The sequence below is a fragment of the Lampetra planeri genome, chromosome 9 (assembly GCF_965212315.1).
Source record: "Lampetra planeri chromosome 9, kcLamPlan1.2.h2, whole genome shotgun sequence".
NCBI lineage: Eukaryota > Metazoa > Chordata > Hyperoartia > Petromyzontiformes > Petromyzontidae > Lampetra > Lampetra planeri.
The window spans coordinates 3,332,780-3,350,260 of NC_136115.1; the positions used below are offsets into that span (position 1 = coordinate 3,332,780).

General features: G+C 41.2%; 1 protein-coding gene across 5 annotated transcripts in view; it reads left to right on the plus strand.

Moving 5' to 3' along the window:
• Window positions 1-1,124: 1,124 nt before the first annotated feature.
• The window catches only part of MICU1 (mitochondrial calcium uptake 1), a 46,739-nt gene continuing 30,382 nt past the window's right edge, over window positions 1,125-17,481 (plus strand). For 4 of the 5 annotated variants that reach the window (XM_078597380.1, XM_078597383.1, XM_078597382.1 and 1 more), the window contains exons 1-3: window positions 1,125-1,260; window positions 5,629-5,807; window positions 13,948-14,098. In XM_078597380.1, coding sequence (XP_078453506.1) covers window positions 5,632-5,807; window positions 13,948-14,098 — 327 coding nt within the window. In that variant the 5' untranslated portion in view covers window positions 1,125-1,260; window positions 5,629-5,631. Of the gene's footprint in view, window positions 1,450-5,628; window positions 5,808-13,947; window positions 14,099-17,481 lie in introns of all 5 variants that reach the window. The other variant, XM_078597381.1, reaches the window with a different exon arrangement.

Sequence of the window (17,481 nt, forward strand, 5' to 3'; positions counted from 1 at the left end):
TGGTCCACACCCGAGACAGCTTTCCTTAGAGTCTAGTCTCACATGGTGTTGGACCAGATGACGCCAAAAGGCGCACAACTCAAAGACAATGCACCATCAGAGTATGAGAGCTCGGTTTAAGCATTTACACCATTGGAACCTCATTTGCCAGAAGTAAAAATATGATAATTGGTTCTTTTTCCCTTGTATCTGGCAACAAAACTGACACCTTTTTTTATAAGGAGTCATGTTTGCATAGACCACAATACCTGCAGTCATAATGCATTATGATTGCATCTGGTCCAAAGATTAACTGGTCAACGGAATTTGGCCCATGTCCACAGACATTCTGGCCCAATAATTATCTGTCGTATACATCAGTCGTTCCCAACCTTTCTGGACCGATACAATGACAGTAAAAAGAAAGGTTACCACTATCAATCCTAGAAAAAATAAATACGGACCATAATAGACCAATAACATGATCAAAAGTAAAATAGCAGTACTCTAAACTGTAGTACAGTAATGTATCTGCAACAGTTCGCTGTGCACTTCCCTTGGCATTGAAAACCACCACGAGTATGTGGACTACAGATTGGGAACCACTGCCATAGATGATTTGCGAGTGGTTCCCAAGAACCATTTTTACCATAGGATATCTTGCCAAAGAATGTCCAATTACTATGTGTTCCATAGACTATCTGACCCAAGAACGATTAACCTGGCCCATAGACTACCTAACCTATTGTCATCAAACTATGATATCTGAGATGGTTATTGCCTATAACATCTGGCAGTTCAACGGCACTCTGTTGATGAGACACGGTATGTCGAAACCGGTCCAGAGTTTGCTTATACATTACTAATCAGTACTGCTGAAATTATTCACTCCCAGAAGGCCGTTGGGCCGATGGGTTGTGTAATTTTTTAATTTTATGTAGCGTGACAGATATATGAATGAGACATGTTGTTTGTTCATCTATGTTGTAGAGTGCAGGTCTGTTGCAGAATCTGCCATCGATGAGATCTGTAAATGACGAGAGAGAAAATCAATTTCCATCACAACAGAAAAAAATGTGAATTTTTTGGCATTTTTTGAGAATTTGGGATCCCAATAAACGGAAGTCCCCACCGGGTGAGGGGGAGGGGCATCCTCCACCGCCCCCCCTGCAGCCCCCACCCACGCGCGCTCAAGTGGCGTCGCGTAGCCGCAACTGCGCATGCGCACCTCACGCAAACGGAATTACAGTGGGAACAGCTCCCATCCGCACGTCGGCTACGGTAAGAATTTGAGAGAGAGAGCGATAGACTTTTGTTTATAAAAAAAACTTCAAAGATGCCGCGTGGTACACCATTGCCGTCCTTTCATTTTAGCAGTCTACGGCGCTGGCATTAGTTTCCATCCCCTACTCAGGGAGTCGCGTCGCGATGTTTGGCGGCTGAGAGTAAAACCGCGATGTTTCACATCAGGTGTGTGGATTACTTCTCAATAGATTCGTTGTATCCGCGTGTATTGTGTGTCATGTAAGGCCCGTTCATAGCCGGGAAAGTTCTCGTCAGGCGCGTAAAGTCAAATGCAGCGGTGCATCGTGACGTTGTACAGTTATACTGTTGTACTGTACAGCGTTTGGCTTCGCTCTGTGTTGATGTATAGCAGTAAACTTGTTACCAACTTATAATAAGCGTTAGTATGGATCAATAGTGGTACCGTATTTTGGGCTAACTGCTTTACTATACAGGTAAGGGAGGTAAACTCCGCACGACGTAAGAGATTGGTGCCAGGAAGATGTGCGCGCTACTTGGGCAGACTGGCACAAGTCGGAGGAAAGTGGAAACTAATGATGACAAAATTCTAGATGTGAAGCTTTCGTGACTGCAAGGGTTCATACTCTTGGGTTTTTTCGGTAAAGTTACGTAAGTAAAAAAAATAAATGATAAAAATGATAATAGAAATAAAATCATATCATTTTTATTATTTGTTTTTATTTTTACCTACGTGACTTTACCGAAAAAACCTAATTACAAAATGTGCAGTGGACCACCACCCCACGGGCTGTCTGCATGGATTGTGGTGATGATGGTGAATGGAGGTTAAAGGGGCAGCCCTGCAATTGCGTGCTCGCGCCACTGCTCGCAGGAAGGGCTTTCGCCATCGACTCGGATTCGAGGGCTCTAAAGAGCGCCTCTTAGAGGCAATTTGGCCTGCTGTGTAATTTGTATTGACTGATGTTGATACATTTTATACAGTACCCTACTGTTATTGGCGAATCTACAACTATAATGTCATGTTGATGACACATTCCTGCGGATGGAGCTGGTAGGAACGTTGGGTTGCTCGGTCAATGGCCAGGGTCAACGGCGGTGTGGTGTATTCCTCAAATATGGGCGACTGAGGGCGGGCACAAGCCGGCGTGAGTAGGTTAAACGTTGAGTTTTATAAGGGCACCACGGGTGACCAGCCCCTCCCCACTCAGCCCCTCCCCACTCAGCCCCTCCCCACCCAGCCTCTTTCCACCCTCCCCTCCCCACCCAGCCCCACCCTCTCCACCCAGCCCCTCCCTCCACACCCACCCCCTCCCTGCACGACGGACGGACGGACACAATAATCCCCTGTGGGCTGGTGTAACCAGGAGGTTCCTACCAGTATAACGTGTTTATATGGACTCTTATAACTAACATTCCCTGCTGGATTAAACCAAGCTACCCGGAAACCAGAATTCAAACCCCCATGAACTGAACGCTATTGGTACCGTTCTGATATGGCCATTATCACCTGAAACACTTAGCAAACGTAATGCACAGTGCTGTGATGTGCATTGTTATGATGACGTTTTGTAAAGCTTGGAGTGATTCGATCAGTTCATTGTGCAGGTTTCTGGTTGGAATGTTGCCATCGCAGACTCGTGAGAGGGGAAGGCGGCTGGAGGAGGCTTTCATTCAGCAGTGGGTTTATTATGCCTGATGACGATCAGACAGTTAAAAGCTAGGCTACTGTGAGAAAATTGACAAATACAGTACAGTGTTCAATTGGGCTCGTGGGGCCCACTCCATCTTGACACGTGAAATCGCACGTGTTTTGAAATTCAATTTATTTTGTTTAAAGATGTGTTTTCTTCTAAGCACCTCGACAGTGATGATTCATATGCCTTCGTCAATCTCGGCGCTTGGAAGCCATTGCGTAACGGCCGCAACCTTTATAAAGTTTATTTTCAATGTGTTTGCAACATTTGTTTAAATCTTATATATTTTAGAAAATGCGACGTTTTATTGCCTCCATTCTCTTGTAAAATTGAATTCCTATTTTGTCTCTTTTTTTCCCCTGATATGTTGGGTGATATCTCAAGGTCCTCTTTAAAGAATACATATGTGTAGTGACATGGAATGGGTCACTACGTAGCATAGCGCTGGTTGCTGGCAGAGAAGGGTGTCTGCAGGTACAGCAGCCCTGTCTGACATCAGGTCACGTGATAAGCCAGAGAGAGGGATGTAGGGGAAGGGTTACAGAGGGGCACGTGAGGGAATTCCGGGAACCCGCTGGTAGGTTCTAGAAAGGGGGGTGTGACTGGGGCGGAGCGAGGCCACGCCGGGAGGATAAAAGGGGACGCCGAGCGAAGGTTCGGGGCTGTTGCTTGGAGTGGGATCCTGTCGTGCTGCTGGAGTCTTCGTCAACGTCTTCACCTTCTCGGCGTCGTCAGTCAGGCAGTCTGCCAGCTGTCCTGACTGGGAGTTGTAGTTACCTCTTGTGAACCGTGAAGGCTGTTAATAAATAGAGTGCCTCCTACTCCTAGTGTCTCTGAGGCAGTCACTACGTATGTATTCTTAGGCTATCATGTGGTCATATAAAGGACTGCATTATTAAATAAATGATGCATGATTGCCAGGAGAGTACTTATAGGACAGGCACGCACAAGACAATTTTAGTAGATTAGTGCTGGTTTGAACTCTGTTTAGCTGGTAAACGTTAAGTGTACATTCATTGTCAATTCGTTTAGTGTAATGGTATATTGTGAGATGGCAAGTTCTATCTCACAAAAGTGTCTAAATACAGCAGGGCAGTTGGTAATTTTTTTGTAAATACAGTATAATACAATGTTAGACATTTGTGCTGATATCAAGACACCTTTGGTGTTTTACATCTGGTTTTTCAAAAATGTAATTCTAGAATTTTGCCGACCCATACTGACCAACGTGCCTGGGGTGGCTTTTATCCAGCGGTTGATTGACATGGGGTGCTAGTCTATTACTACATTCTTTTTTTCCGAATGAATAGATGTGTGTATGACCAGTCGCCTTGAATGTGCAAAATATTGTCTGATTTTGGAAGGTAAGCAGGGTTGAACTTTGTACTGGCTGAGAGACTGCCTGGGAATGCTGGACTTTGTAGTTTTGATCATGTAGTGTCTAGACGCGGACAGGAGAGCGATATATTCTGGAATTTATCAGTATTGAGCATTGTTTGTTTCTCCCCTTATGCCAAACACTCACTAATGGAATTGGCCAAACATCCCAATACTCCGTTAATGTTTCCGGGGTGGACAAAGGCTATTACAGTATTTATATTTTGAATCGGAAAACTTCTCTGTAAACACAGGCGGATGATGGGGAGGCATAGGCAATAGTGTAATAATTACTATAACATGATAAACTTCATTTAGAGCAAGTGCCAAGCTATCGTGATGACCAACACGTATTTACAGCCAGTGGCTGCACACTCAATTCTACAGGGAATCTGTGTCTATGGTTACGTCCTTGTCAATGCTCACTTCAACACCTCACTAGATCATGAAATTGGGGGTACCTTCTGGGAATTGTCCAGCTCTGCAAATTACAAGACCACATACACAAGGAAATGCATAACACTAAATTTCTAAACAATTTTTTTTACGTTGTGGAGGTATTTGCAACTGTTGTTTGCCATATGCTGTGGCATAACCTAATACACTTATTTTTTAAAACCGTTGCTATGGACTTGCTCTGGCTTCTAATGTGTTCTTTATTGAGCTGGAGCCATGGGGCATTAGTCGAAAGTTATTTGCACAATACTGCACAATGTCGCACATACAACTCATTTGGGGATATGTAAAATAGTCCGATATGTGAACTTCTGTATAAAATTACAGTTACACTACGCACAAATACTACATATGCGTGTTTAATTGGTCAGTATGGAGTAGATTTTTTAAATTCTATATATGAAAAGAGAAGATACAGCCTTGGTGTAATGGTTAGAAGACTATACTTGCAATCCAGAAGTTGCAGGTTCAATTCAATCTCCTGGCACGGCCATCGAAACAATGGGCACATTACTTAAACCCCCACCCCTCCTCACAGTCCACTAAGCAGTATAAATGGGTACACCATAGCTGAATCTATTGGGAAGTAATGTGTGGGAAGGTTAAGTGTGGGTATTCCCACCTCTTCCAAGACGTCTGGCCAGTGTGGAAGGGTAAGCCTGATGCCCTCCATGAAGGCTCTTCAGGAGCCCGCTCGAGTGGAGGTCCTCCTGTTTTGTGTGGCGAGGGGGAAATAATGACGGGTTTGCGCCTTTACGCTGTATCTTTTGAAAGCATTGCAACATCTGGGTGGGCCAACTAGAGGTCACTTGAATTAACAAAATACATCTGCCGTGTAATTTGTGTCTCTCCCAAGGTGATGGCGATGTGGAGGCTCCGTGTGTACCATGCCTTGCGGGTCCTGCCATGTGCTATACGTGGTTACACGTGCCAGCACAGCATGCAGGAGGGGCAGCCTCATGTGCGCAGGATATTGGTTGCTGCGACGCTTGGAGCTACAGCTGCTTCACTGTCCACTGCCCTCATATGGAAGCAGTAAGCTGTTATGTTCGTGTTTTTTTTGTTGTTGTCAAGGTTGGAACACTGCACCAAATTTCAGGCAATGGCCAAATTTCCCACAAAGTGCCTGATCTCATCAGATATCGGAAGCTTTGTTGGTTTGATCCTGCATAGCACTTATATAATTAACATGTCCTTGAATTGAATTTGAGAATGATTTGATACAGGCATGATTTCATACACGTATCGTGAGCACAATAATTTATTTTAATCAATGAATCGATTGAACTTTCCATGATTACACTAGCTAACCTTAGAATAACAATATGGGATTGTTAAATTTTAACTATCATGTATATGCCATTTTGGACAACACCAGCACTCCTTCATCGCAAATGTTTAATTACTGTAGACTGAAAATAACTGCTATGTAGTGGATATGTGTGTGCGCTTTGTGTGTTTTACAATGCCATTTCAAAGCAGTCCATTGTGAATACGAGTACACACTGTCAACAGGGCCACTGTCATATACTTCGTGACATATCTTATAAGTGGCATGTTGCTTATTAAATGGCCCTGTAGTGAGCTTGTGTGTAAACCATGCATATGAAATATATATTGTTGTATTTATATATATATTCATAGTGTTGTCTCGGGAGTTAAAGTCATGTCAGAAAATACTAAGGAATTGCCTCTTGTCAAAGATAGTTGTTGAGCACTGTTAGACAAAACTAAATTAACTTTACTGTATCCTGGAAATATATTTAATGCACCATTTGCACATTGTGGGTTGTGTGCAGCCAGAGGCTTATACTGTTTTCTTGCAGAGCTGTTGAATGATTCCCACTTGCCTGGCACTCCCAACACAACCCTGTTCTTTTCTCCTTTGTTTTTTTTCCTTCGGTTTGCCATGTAATGTGACACTCGGGATCGTCCTACCTGGCATTTTAGAAACATGATGAGCCCAATAGTCAATCCTTATGAATTATTACACATACTGGGGTCTGCTGCAGTCCATTAAAACCCAATATTTTTTACACAAGAGGGTGTTATTCTTTTAACAATCCTTAATATCTATAAGAGATTCCATTGGTAGGTATGTGATTAAAACATTCTGGAGATTGGATTCAAATACAGTTAACCAATTTAACTTGGTCTTTATAAGACGTGTATGATATAAACACAATAGTTTGTATTGCTTCTTTGTCTAAGAAACCCATACCTCCCATAACACTGGTCTACAGCCAAAATGCTTCTGAAATAAATGTCGTCCAACTTTACTAGTTCTGCATCACTGAGAATGAAAATTATGCTTAAAATTGTTGATTGGCTCTAGTTTTCAAGATATGCTTCTGGGTCAGTTTCTACGACCCTTGACTTGGGAATGGCAGAGTATAAGTGATTTATAAAGGGAAGGGATCTCAATTTAAACCAGAAATGACAAATATATTTTTGACTGGATCTATGAATACATTTATGACGGGGTTTGGAGAGTACTTGCTTTTTGAGCAAAACAATGAATGATACAATCTGAACTATACATTATATGAATTGCATCATGTTATTCCTAGAAGTCATGGATGATGCAATCATAACTAAGCTTGCATCCCTCTGCTGAACAAATAGCACTATATCAGTTCTAGAAATTATAGTGTCGTGCTCTCTTATTTGTCAGTGTTTGATTTTGCAAAGGGGCACATTTATGTTTAGCCAAAGTGAGCAGAGATGCCTTGTACTTTGTGTGCACAAAGCAGATAACTTCTGCTGTGTTTGCGGTGAAGTGACTTTTGCATCACAAAAGTGCAGTATAACCACTGGTTAAGAAAGCCTATCACCTTTATTTTGGCTGCAAGATTGGAGATCAGGACAAAATGTGGTCCCCACACATGCTGCAACACTTATGCAACAAATCTTCGCCAGTGGTTGAGCAGGAAAAGGAAATGTATGCCTTTTGCAGTGCAATGATTTGGAGAGAGCCAACAGATCATATTTGCAATTGCTACTTCTGCATGGTGCCTGCAGTTGGGAAAGGTGTGTCAAAGAAGGAAAAGTGCATTATCCAAACATTCCATCAGCTATACGCCCAGTACCCCACGGAGAAGGACTGACGGTTCCTGATGCACCAGGCTCACTTGAGGAAGATGATGAAACTTCTGGTCCTGAATCATCAAGGTCACATGACCCAGATTTTCTCCCATCCTCTGAACCACACCTCATAACACAAGGTGAACTGAAATACCTTGTCAGGGATTTGGAACTACCCAAGAGTAAGGCAGAGCTGTTGGGCTCCAGGCTGCAGCAGTGGAATCTCCTAGCAGGTGATGTTCGGGTTTCCATGTTCCGTGACCGTCAAAAGGATCTTGTCCCATTCTTCTTCATGGAAGATGATGTTGTAGCCTGCAACAACATTGGTGTGATGGCAGCCCTCAACATCGTTTATGATCCAAATGAGTGGAGACTGTTCATTGATTCATCGAAGATGAGTCTTTAAGCTGTTTTGCTGCATAATGGCAATGTTTTGCCATCAATTCCATTTGGTCAAGCAGTCCATATTAAGGAAACCTATGACAACATGAAACAACTTTTGAGGTGCATGAACTATGACCAACATCAGTGGCAGCTTTAATGGCGATTTGAAGGTTGTTGCTCTCTTGCTTGGTCTGCAGACTGGGTACACAAAGTACCGGTGTTTTCTCTGCGAATAGGGTAGTCGTGCAAGAGATTCCCACTACATCAAGACAGTTTGGCCACTCCGACAGTCATTGGAGCCTGGGAGGAAAAGTGTTCCGCATCCACCACTTGCTGAATCAAGGAAAATGTTACCACTGTTTACACATCAAGCTGGGTCTGATGAAGAACTTTGTCAAAGCCATGGACAAAACACAAGCAGCTTTCAAGTACCTCCTTGGAAAATTTGCAAGGTTAAGTGAAGCTAAGATAGAGGAAGGTGTCTTTGTTGCTCCTCAGATTCGTGAACTTCTTTGAGATGATGCATATGACAGTGCACTGCGTGGCAAGGAAAAGATGGCATGAAAGCCTTCCAGTAAGTGGCAACACATTTTCTCGGAAACAACAAGGCGGACAACTACAGGGAATTGGTGGAAAACCTCAAGGCATACAAAAGCCTTTGTGGCAAGATGTCACTAAATAAAAAAAATTCCACTCATCTAGATTTTTTCCCACCGAACTGCGGAGCAGTGAGCGACGAGCATGGCGAGTGATGCCACCAGGACATTGCAACAATGGAGAAACGCTATCAGGGCAAATGGAGCCCATAAATACTTGCAGACTATTGCTGGACAGTGACAAGAGATGCTCTATTTAATTAACACAAGAGACAAGCCAAGAAGCACCGAGTAGACACTGAATAAGGACTAAACTATGTACTCCTATACATTATAGTTTTTTTTCATAATACGTTTTATATAACCCTTTTGCTGATCTTTAAAGTGTTGCATGAACAGGACAGGTGACATGTTATCATGTAAAGCAACCATAAACACATGAAAAAACCTAGGTTTACAATTTATGAGAAACTCGACATGATGAATAGACGTAAGATGTAAAAACTTAAATATCTTGGGAACAGTATATTTGAATTCAGCACATCAAAATCCATAATAAACGGCACATTTCATCTCTGCGGCAGACGTCAAAAAAATTGTAGACCAGTGTAACAAGTCAACTCGACCTGATACAACACAACTTGGATTTATATCGCATCCACAAAGGGATCACAGGCTGGTGTGATGCAAGGTGGCATTTCAACATAACCAATGAGGGGACAAAGCTAATTGCTGTACAGTCAAAAACGAGAGAATTCAAATTTTAAAAACACAATTTCAGATTAACTAAGCAGTACATTCAAATACCGAGAGTCAAAATCATTTAAATTAACGTCAATACTTTAATTATAGAATTAGCACAGCAATGGATAATGCATTGAAAGTGAGAGGAAGTGTTAAACGCAAAACAAAATTATTATCTGAAGCCACAATACATTCTGAGGAAAAAAATATGCAAGCTAGATATGCTTAACAAAAGAAGGAATATACAGAACTTTGTAATATGATTTTGGAAAGAATGAGAAGAGAAATTGGAGAATGTAACACAGAAATTATTAAAGATATCATAGCAAACCGTTGGAACATGAAAGCAGTAACAGAAGGTTGATTTGAAATATAATAATAATAGCACTTAGGGATACATTTAGATATCACATGATCAGCATAGAATTTTAAAATTAGTGGAGTAAATTTTTGCACATTGAGATAGAAAAAAAAACCAGGAATCAAACTGGATATTGAAGTTCTAGATATCACATTCGAAGTAAACTACCCTTTAGAGCATTAAAATAAGGAAAGCTCCTGGACCAGATAATACAACTGTGAACATTACCAAAGAAACAGGACACGTTGGAGCAAAACTATTGGACTTCTTTCCTAAATGTTAAATTAGATTAAACTGCATTTATGGAATGATGCATGAAGGTGTCCTGCATTTAAAAAGACTATCTTAAATATTTGTAGGAGGGGTTTCTTTACCATTTGAGCTTTATAGGCTATGGAAATGCATTACAATGAGTGAAAACTAATGCGGTCAACCAAGCTCTCACAAACCAAGTAAGAAATCAAATGTGTTTTGATATAATGCAGCAATTTATGAAAAATGGAATGGCTGTATGCAGATGACATGAAGAAATTAGTAGAATGCTTGTGAGAAAGGGAGTCAAACAAGGAAACGTGCTTTAGTAAAAGTTATTCAAAATAACACAAGCTGTTTTACCTCGATTGTTTTTGGGAAACAAAGGCATGAATATAAATGGAGACAAAATTAAGCATGTTAGGAGAACATGATGAAGAAGGCTACAGTGTTGGACGCAGAGGTGGAGTGATGAGTCAGATGGATTGTGGCATTCCAGCACCTGACGGATGTAGATGGTGTGAGGAGGCCTTCATCCAGCAGCAGATAGAACACTGTCAGTGCTGTTCACGATGAAAAGACTGCTTCGTGAATAAGGCATTAAGTCAAACTTTATTTCAACTAGGTCTCATTAAGCCTCATTTTCAACTTGTTCATACTCGTGTCCTCTCAACTTTCATAGTTGTAACTTAATGTTTAATAGAGACAGAGCGTTCACGTTTAATTCATATTCAAGGAGTAATAGGGCAGGCGGTCGGGCGGGCACCAGGCTTGTCAATTTATACATCTCGATGGCTCAGCTGAGCCCCACCCACCACAGCATTTCCATTCTTGCCGAGTGTGTTGTCATCACCTTGGCGTATTTTAATTGCAGCGCATAAGGATGGAGTATACAAATGAAGCTCCTCTTGACCTTAAGAAAAAAAAACTTTTAACTGTTAGATTTTCAGAACATTCCGTGAATTGTTGTTGTTTGAGACCCCATATATTTGGGCGATACAGCGGATGCTGGATATAACGACACCCCTTGGGAACAAGGCAGGGTACGCTTTAACTGTGAAGTGTGCTCTATCAGAAGTTTCCCTTGGCTTTCCTGCCACCAGTGTAATGTAAGCATGTGTTACATCTAGATTTGAAGTTTTCGTGACTGCAGGAATCCATACTCTTTGGTTCTTTCGGTAAAGTCACGTAGGTACAAAATAAATTAAATCACGACGTGTCGGGCGCAAACACAAGTGCCCGTCATCAGGTGGAAACAACCACAGCAATAAACAATTGCTGAAGTGGGCAAAAGGAGGCTGCTTGTGACACGAGGCTATATATACGTAAGAGGGGGGGGGGAGGAGCCAGGGAGGAGAGATAGAGAGGGTGGGGGTGTGGGGTAGGGGGAGTGGCGAAGTGCAAGTTAAGGTTTTACCTGGTTAATAACATCCTTCCAATGATTGCTCAATTTGTATCCATCTTCTCGGTTGAAGTTATGTTTATATATCGGGATGGCTTCATGAACAAACCTTTGATAGTAACCCGAAGGTTTGCAGAGCACCTTGGTCTCAGGAAAAAAACTATATTATGAGCGCCCACAGCGTTATAACAATGGTCTGCCTTGTGCTCGTGTTCGCGAGCACAAGTGAGATCTGAAACACGGCAGGAATAATACCTCCGCTGTGGCTGACCATTGTTATAACGCTGTGGGCTCTCATTATATTGTTTTTTCCGAGACCAAGGTGCTCTGCACACCTTCGGGCTACTATCAAAGGTTTGTTCATGAAGCCATCCAGATATATAAACATAGACATAACTTCAACCGAGAAGATGGATACTTCTTCTTCTTTAGTGCTGCCTAATGGCGTGTGCGACTTCACGATGATATTGGTCCCGGTCTAGCACGGCGTGTAGAGTTTGTGCTGTTGTTAATTGTAGCCATGTTTTGATGTTACTGAGCCATGTCGTTTTTGGCCGTCCTGGTCGTTTTTTCCCTTCGATTTTTCCTTCCAGGATTTGCTTTAATAGCTGGTATTTGTGGTCGTTTCGGGCAATGTGGCCTAGGTAGTAACACTTCCTGCTAATGATGGATACAAATTGAGAAATCATTGGAAGGATGTTATTAACCAGGTAAAACCTTAACAGCTTTAGAGTTTGCCTTCGTATCCACATCTGCAGTTTCTTCAGCCTCCTACCCTCCAGCCCCGCTCACTTCCCAGACCCGACATTTTGTCGTGCTCGGGTTGCAGCTTGCACTTCGCCACTCCCCTTACCCCACACTTCCACCCTCTCTATCTCTCCTCTCTGGCTCCTCCCTCCCCCCCCTCTTACGTATATATAGCCTCGTGTCACAAGCAGCCTCCTTTTGCGCACTTCAACAATTGTTTATTGCCGTGGTTGTTTCCATCTGATGACGGGCACTTGTGTTGCGCCCGAAACATCGCGATTTAATTTATTTTGTACCTACGTGACTTTACCAGAACTGTGCTTATGTCCAGCTTCTACTGCATATTAGAGCTATAAAGATGTACCTATCGATTCGTAAGCTCATGTTACATGCATCAATCCCATGTGTAAGAATCCGAAATTATATTTTAATATGTTGAGTGTAATAGATTGCATGACCTCTGCAGCCGCTAGTGGCAGTTACAAAGTCATTCCTGCGGAGGGAGCTGGTAGGAACGTTGGGTTGCTCGGTCAATGGCCAGGGTCAACGGCGGCGTGGTGTATTCCGCAAATATGCCCGACTGTGAGGGCGGGCACAAGCCGGCGTGAGTAGGTTAAACGTGGAGTTTGATAAGGGCACCACGGGGTGACCAGCCCCTCCGCATCCAGCCCCACCCTCCCCACCCAGCCCCTCCCCACCCAGCCCCTCCCCACCCTCCCCACCCAGCCCCTCCCTGCACGACGGACGGACACAATAATCCCCTGTGGGCTGGTGGAACCAGTGGGTTCCTACCAGTATAACTTTTGTACATCAATGGTTTTGTGTCCTTTAGTATCTCCTGCAGATAATGTAATAAAATCGTGTTGTGAAGCAGAATTTTAAACACTCACATAATCATCTTAACCTTGTTGGTATTGATTTTAATTAATACCTACCGAAAATAAGTATGACACAGATTCTTCACCAAATATTTGTAAATAACAGTTCTGTCGTGCAACATTTTTAAATGTTCCATGTTGTAATTTTTTGTTGCATTACAGGAGAGGTCGAATGGGTTGCCACCAGCTGTATCCTCTAGTTTATATAAAATTGTGTTTCCTGCAGGGAAAAAACAAATGTAGGATAGATGGCACACAAAAGGGCGCTTGGTACGGTTGGGAGTTCCTCCCATTATTCACACGTGGAGATGAAAACAAAGGGCATAGTGCCAAAAAAAACTAAGCAGGGTGCACCGAAAAAGGCAATACAGTACACGGAGCCATGCTGTTTTTACTTGTCATTTATCAAATCACACTGCAACATTGAAAACAATTCTGGAGAGTGTGACGATACCCCCTCCCCCTTAGTCCTGGGGACATAAAGTAGGCCAGGGAATCGTCAAATTTCATTCTTGCATCCCCCCCCCCGCTGCAGTCAACCTGTCCATTTTCACCAATGTTCTCCATTCAAAATAGACTTTAAGTGGTTACACATTCCACTGAAATCTTGAAGCATGATGGGATACAAAACATGGCATTTGAGAAACCACGTCTTAACCTATTAACTTGACTGATGGGTCATTCATACAGCATTGTGGTTGTTGCTCTCTTGCTGTGCATGGCTCAGTGTGCGTGTTGAGGCCGAGGGTTCTGTGAAGGAAAAAACTGAGAAAAATGAAGCGATGGAGACTTCGGACCAAGAGAGCGAATCAAGCGATGGAGAGCAAAAAGAAGATTGCAAGAAGAAAAAACAGAAGGTTGGCTTCAGGGATCGCAGGGTAGGTCGAATGTGATTTTGTTTTCTATAATAACCTCCAGTGCAATGGGATATCGTGTTTTGTATATGCAAAGTGCTTATTTTAGTTTATGAGTGCAATCACATTCAGCTACCATGTGAAAGGAGGCAACTAAAATATGTATATTCATATAACCCTTTTGTCCATATGCCACAGCTCCGAGCAGCTTGCAAATGTGTTGTTGCAGGAACTGATTTTATCATAAAAAATATATTAAATATTGATAGACCAATTTCCCTATACTCTATCTAAAATTATTTTTCCAAGCAGTAGACATTCTCGAATAAATTTCTGCATCGCAGGATTAAGATGTATACAGTATATGAAGCCGTGTAAATATATGGGTTTTAATTATGTTTAACATCAGTTGGTTTTGATATTTAATTGTTTCAATTTTACCCTCAAGGTGAAAATGATCATTTTGTTGATTAGTTAATCACGCAAGCGTGCAACAATCCGTCACACTGTACTAGCCGCGTGCGGTTTATTCGATTCCTTTTAACACAGATATTTGCCGTTTCATATTCTTTTGCGTTTAAAATGTTATGCTCGAGGTGATCATTTTGTGGGTTAATATGTTTACATAAACGTGTGACCATCTATCACGCTGTGTGAAAAAAAATTGTGTGAACTGCACTTAGGTTATTGATATATTTCTCATGAGCACAGATAGTATGTGTCCTAAAATCGGTTGACCTGTAAGCCCCCACAGGGATACTATTAAATGTGAAGCATTAGTTGTGACAAGCATTCACCAGTTTCATTACTTTATGCAACCTCATTTTACTGAAGATGTATGGGGAAAAGCTCATTATATTCAACTCCCCGATCTCATTTGCATGTTGTTCTTTCGCTATCAGTAATCGTCCCATTTGTCATTACCCTATTGTAGCAGGAACGGTGAAATTGGAGTACAGTTGTCTGTTCATGAGGATCTTATGAATGGTATCGTGATGCTTTGTTAAAATAGATCATCTTCTTGGTTCTTTTGTAAAAGTCACGTAGAAGGGAAATAATAACAAATATTTTTTTATGTTTTATTTTTATTATATTTTTTATGTTTTATTTTTATTATTTTTTTATTTCCCTTCTACGTGACTTTACTGAAAGAACCAAGAAGATGAATCCCTGCAGTCACGAAAGCTTTAAATCGAAATAGAACATCATGATAACAGTCCAGTATTGGGTGAAGGCATCTATACTTTGTGTTGGTCATGGGTTCTTTTTTTTTTACCATATTTGACCCTGCTGGTCAGTGCGGGTGGCTGGTGGGGGTCACTCAGACTGGTTCAGATCTCATTTGCCACTAATGTTAGTCATGGCCCGGAAAGAAATTCGGGTTACTGTGTTTGTGATGCAGTGCAATGCCTATCGCACTACCATCCCACCTCCTGGTGTTACAATACAGTTTTGGGAAATTATTGCACGTTTAAAATGTAAATATCACGTGACTTCGAAAAGTGGAAGGACAAAATAGGTCTTAAAGTTTCCAGTTTTTTCTTTATGGTGCTATGTTGAGACTAATTTCATTTCAACCAGATAAAACTTGTATCTACTATCTGGTTACTTATTTATGTGTCTTACATTAGACAATGTAAAATAATAAAAATTTCAACCAAACATCATTACTGTTCCACTTAAAATGTAAACATTACATGTTCGTCATCGGCAATGCTCCAGGTTTGTAGGTCTATCAATTACAGTACATCTCGGTGTGGATTGATCATTGCACGCAGTTAATCAGTAGATGTGCATGGAGAATCTTAAACTTTATTATTTGCATATCACATTGTACTGAACAAGCTTGTGGGTTGAGAACATGAGCCAACTTGTACTTTTGAATAGACCTGAGGAAAGACAGGTAGGTATTGAGGTATTTGATTTATCTTTTTAATGGATAAATAGTGTTGGCTTTTTACAGCAAATAAACCATATTAATTTTAAAGAATCCTGTCCTTTCTCACCTTTTTCAACCAGCAAATCCTGTCAGCGCTGCAGTTTTTCCACCGGGTCAAATGGTTCAGGACTCCCTGCTATTCAATTCAGCCCTCGGGATACTGTAATGCACTCATTACAGACACTGCAGCTATTAAACCCTTTTTTCTTCTCACGGTGAAATATACTGGCGAACCAGAAAGGGGCTAATGCAACATGCCCTCCTTGTCCTATTTTTACCGTAACAGCACAAACCGCTTGGGAAAACCATAGAAGCCCTAATTATAAAATCAAACCACAGTTTGAAGTGACAGTACCGGTCGCCTTTAGATTTCTACAGTGCTGCATTGTTTCCCTTTTACTGTATTTAAAGTGTGCACTATTTGTATAATAATGTTGAGTGTTGGAAAATAAAAAATAAATAGTTCCAAGGTTTGCAAGTTCAAATCAAGCCTCGGCTTCCTAACACTATCCTACAGGGATATCAATAATTAATCACAATCTTTTTTTTAGAGCAGCATGGTGTTGCCAGATTTTTCTAAGACTTTTTTCATTTTCTGAATATCTTCCCCAGGATAACCCTTTAGAGAAATGGTAGGAATCACTGATCTAAAACTACCCTCATTAAATTGTTTCGTATTATAATGCAGTAATTAATTTGATCCTGATTACATTTCTCCAAAACGGAATAAAATGAAATACAGTACTGTGATTGTCCCGTTTTTTGACAAGGTTTATAGGTATTAGCTGTTGCAGTTTCAAATAATTTATTGTTTTTCTACCCGCAAGAGGGTTTTAAATGCCACACATCTGCATTGCATTTAACTTGCAAGCGTGTTTAGATCAATTTCAGCTTGTACGTGAATTCTAGCCATGTAACAATGTGGTGGCACAGACTCATACAGAAAATATATATTTTTGACGCAAGCCTTTCCAGAAAAGCAGTTCATTCAAGCATTTTAGTATTGTGCAAATAACTTCGGGTTACACCATTACATAATGGAACGTGTGATTGTAAATTGCCTTTGTGTAGGTAGAGCAGATAATGCAGAGAACAAATATCAGGAGGCTAAGAACATGTTTCAAATTAACAGTGGCTCAAAATGTAGCATGTAATCTTGTTGAAAGTGTAATGGGAGTACATGTATGAAGGGTTGTATCAAAAATGTTTTTCGTTGTAAATGAATATCGTAAAGGCGTGCACATATAAACACGTTCTAATATTTGCTCAACGTAGCTGTTCAGAATGATTTATAACATGGAAACTGTTGCCCTTCCAAAACGAATAAAATGCCACTTTCAGGAGAAAAATGTGAATATATTTCAATTGCAGTAAACAAACATAAAATCTGCATACATAATAGTGTAGTAGTGCATCAATTTTAAATAATTCTACATCCAAAATATTTCGGGTATAAGTATGTGCTTTA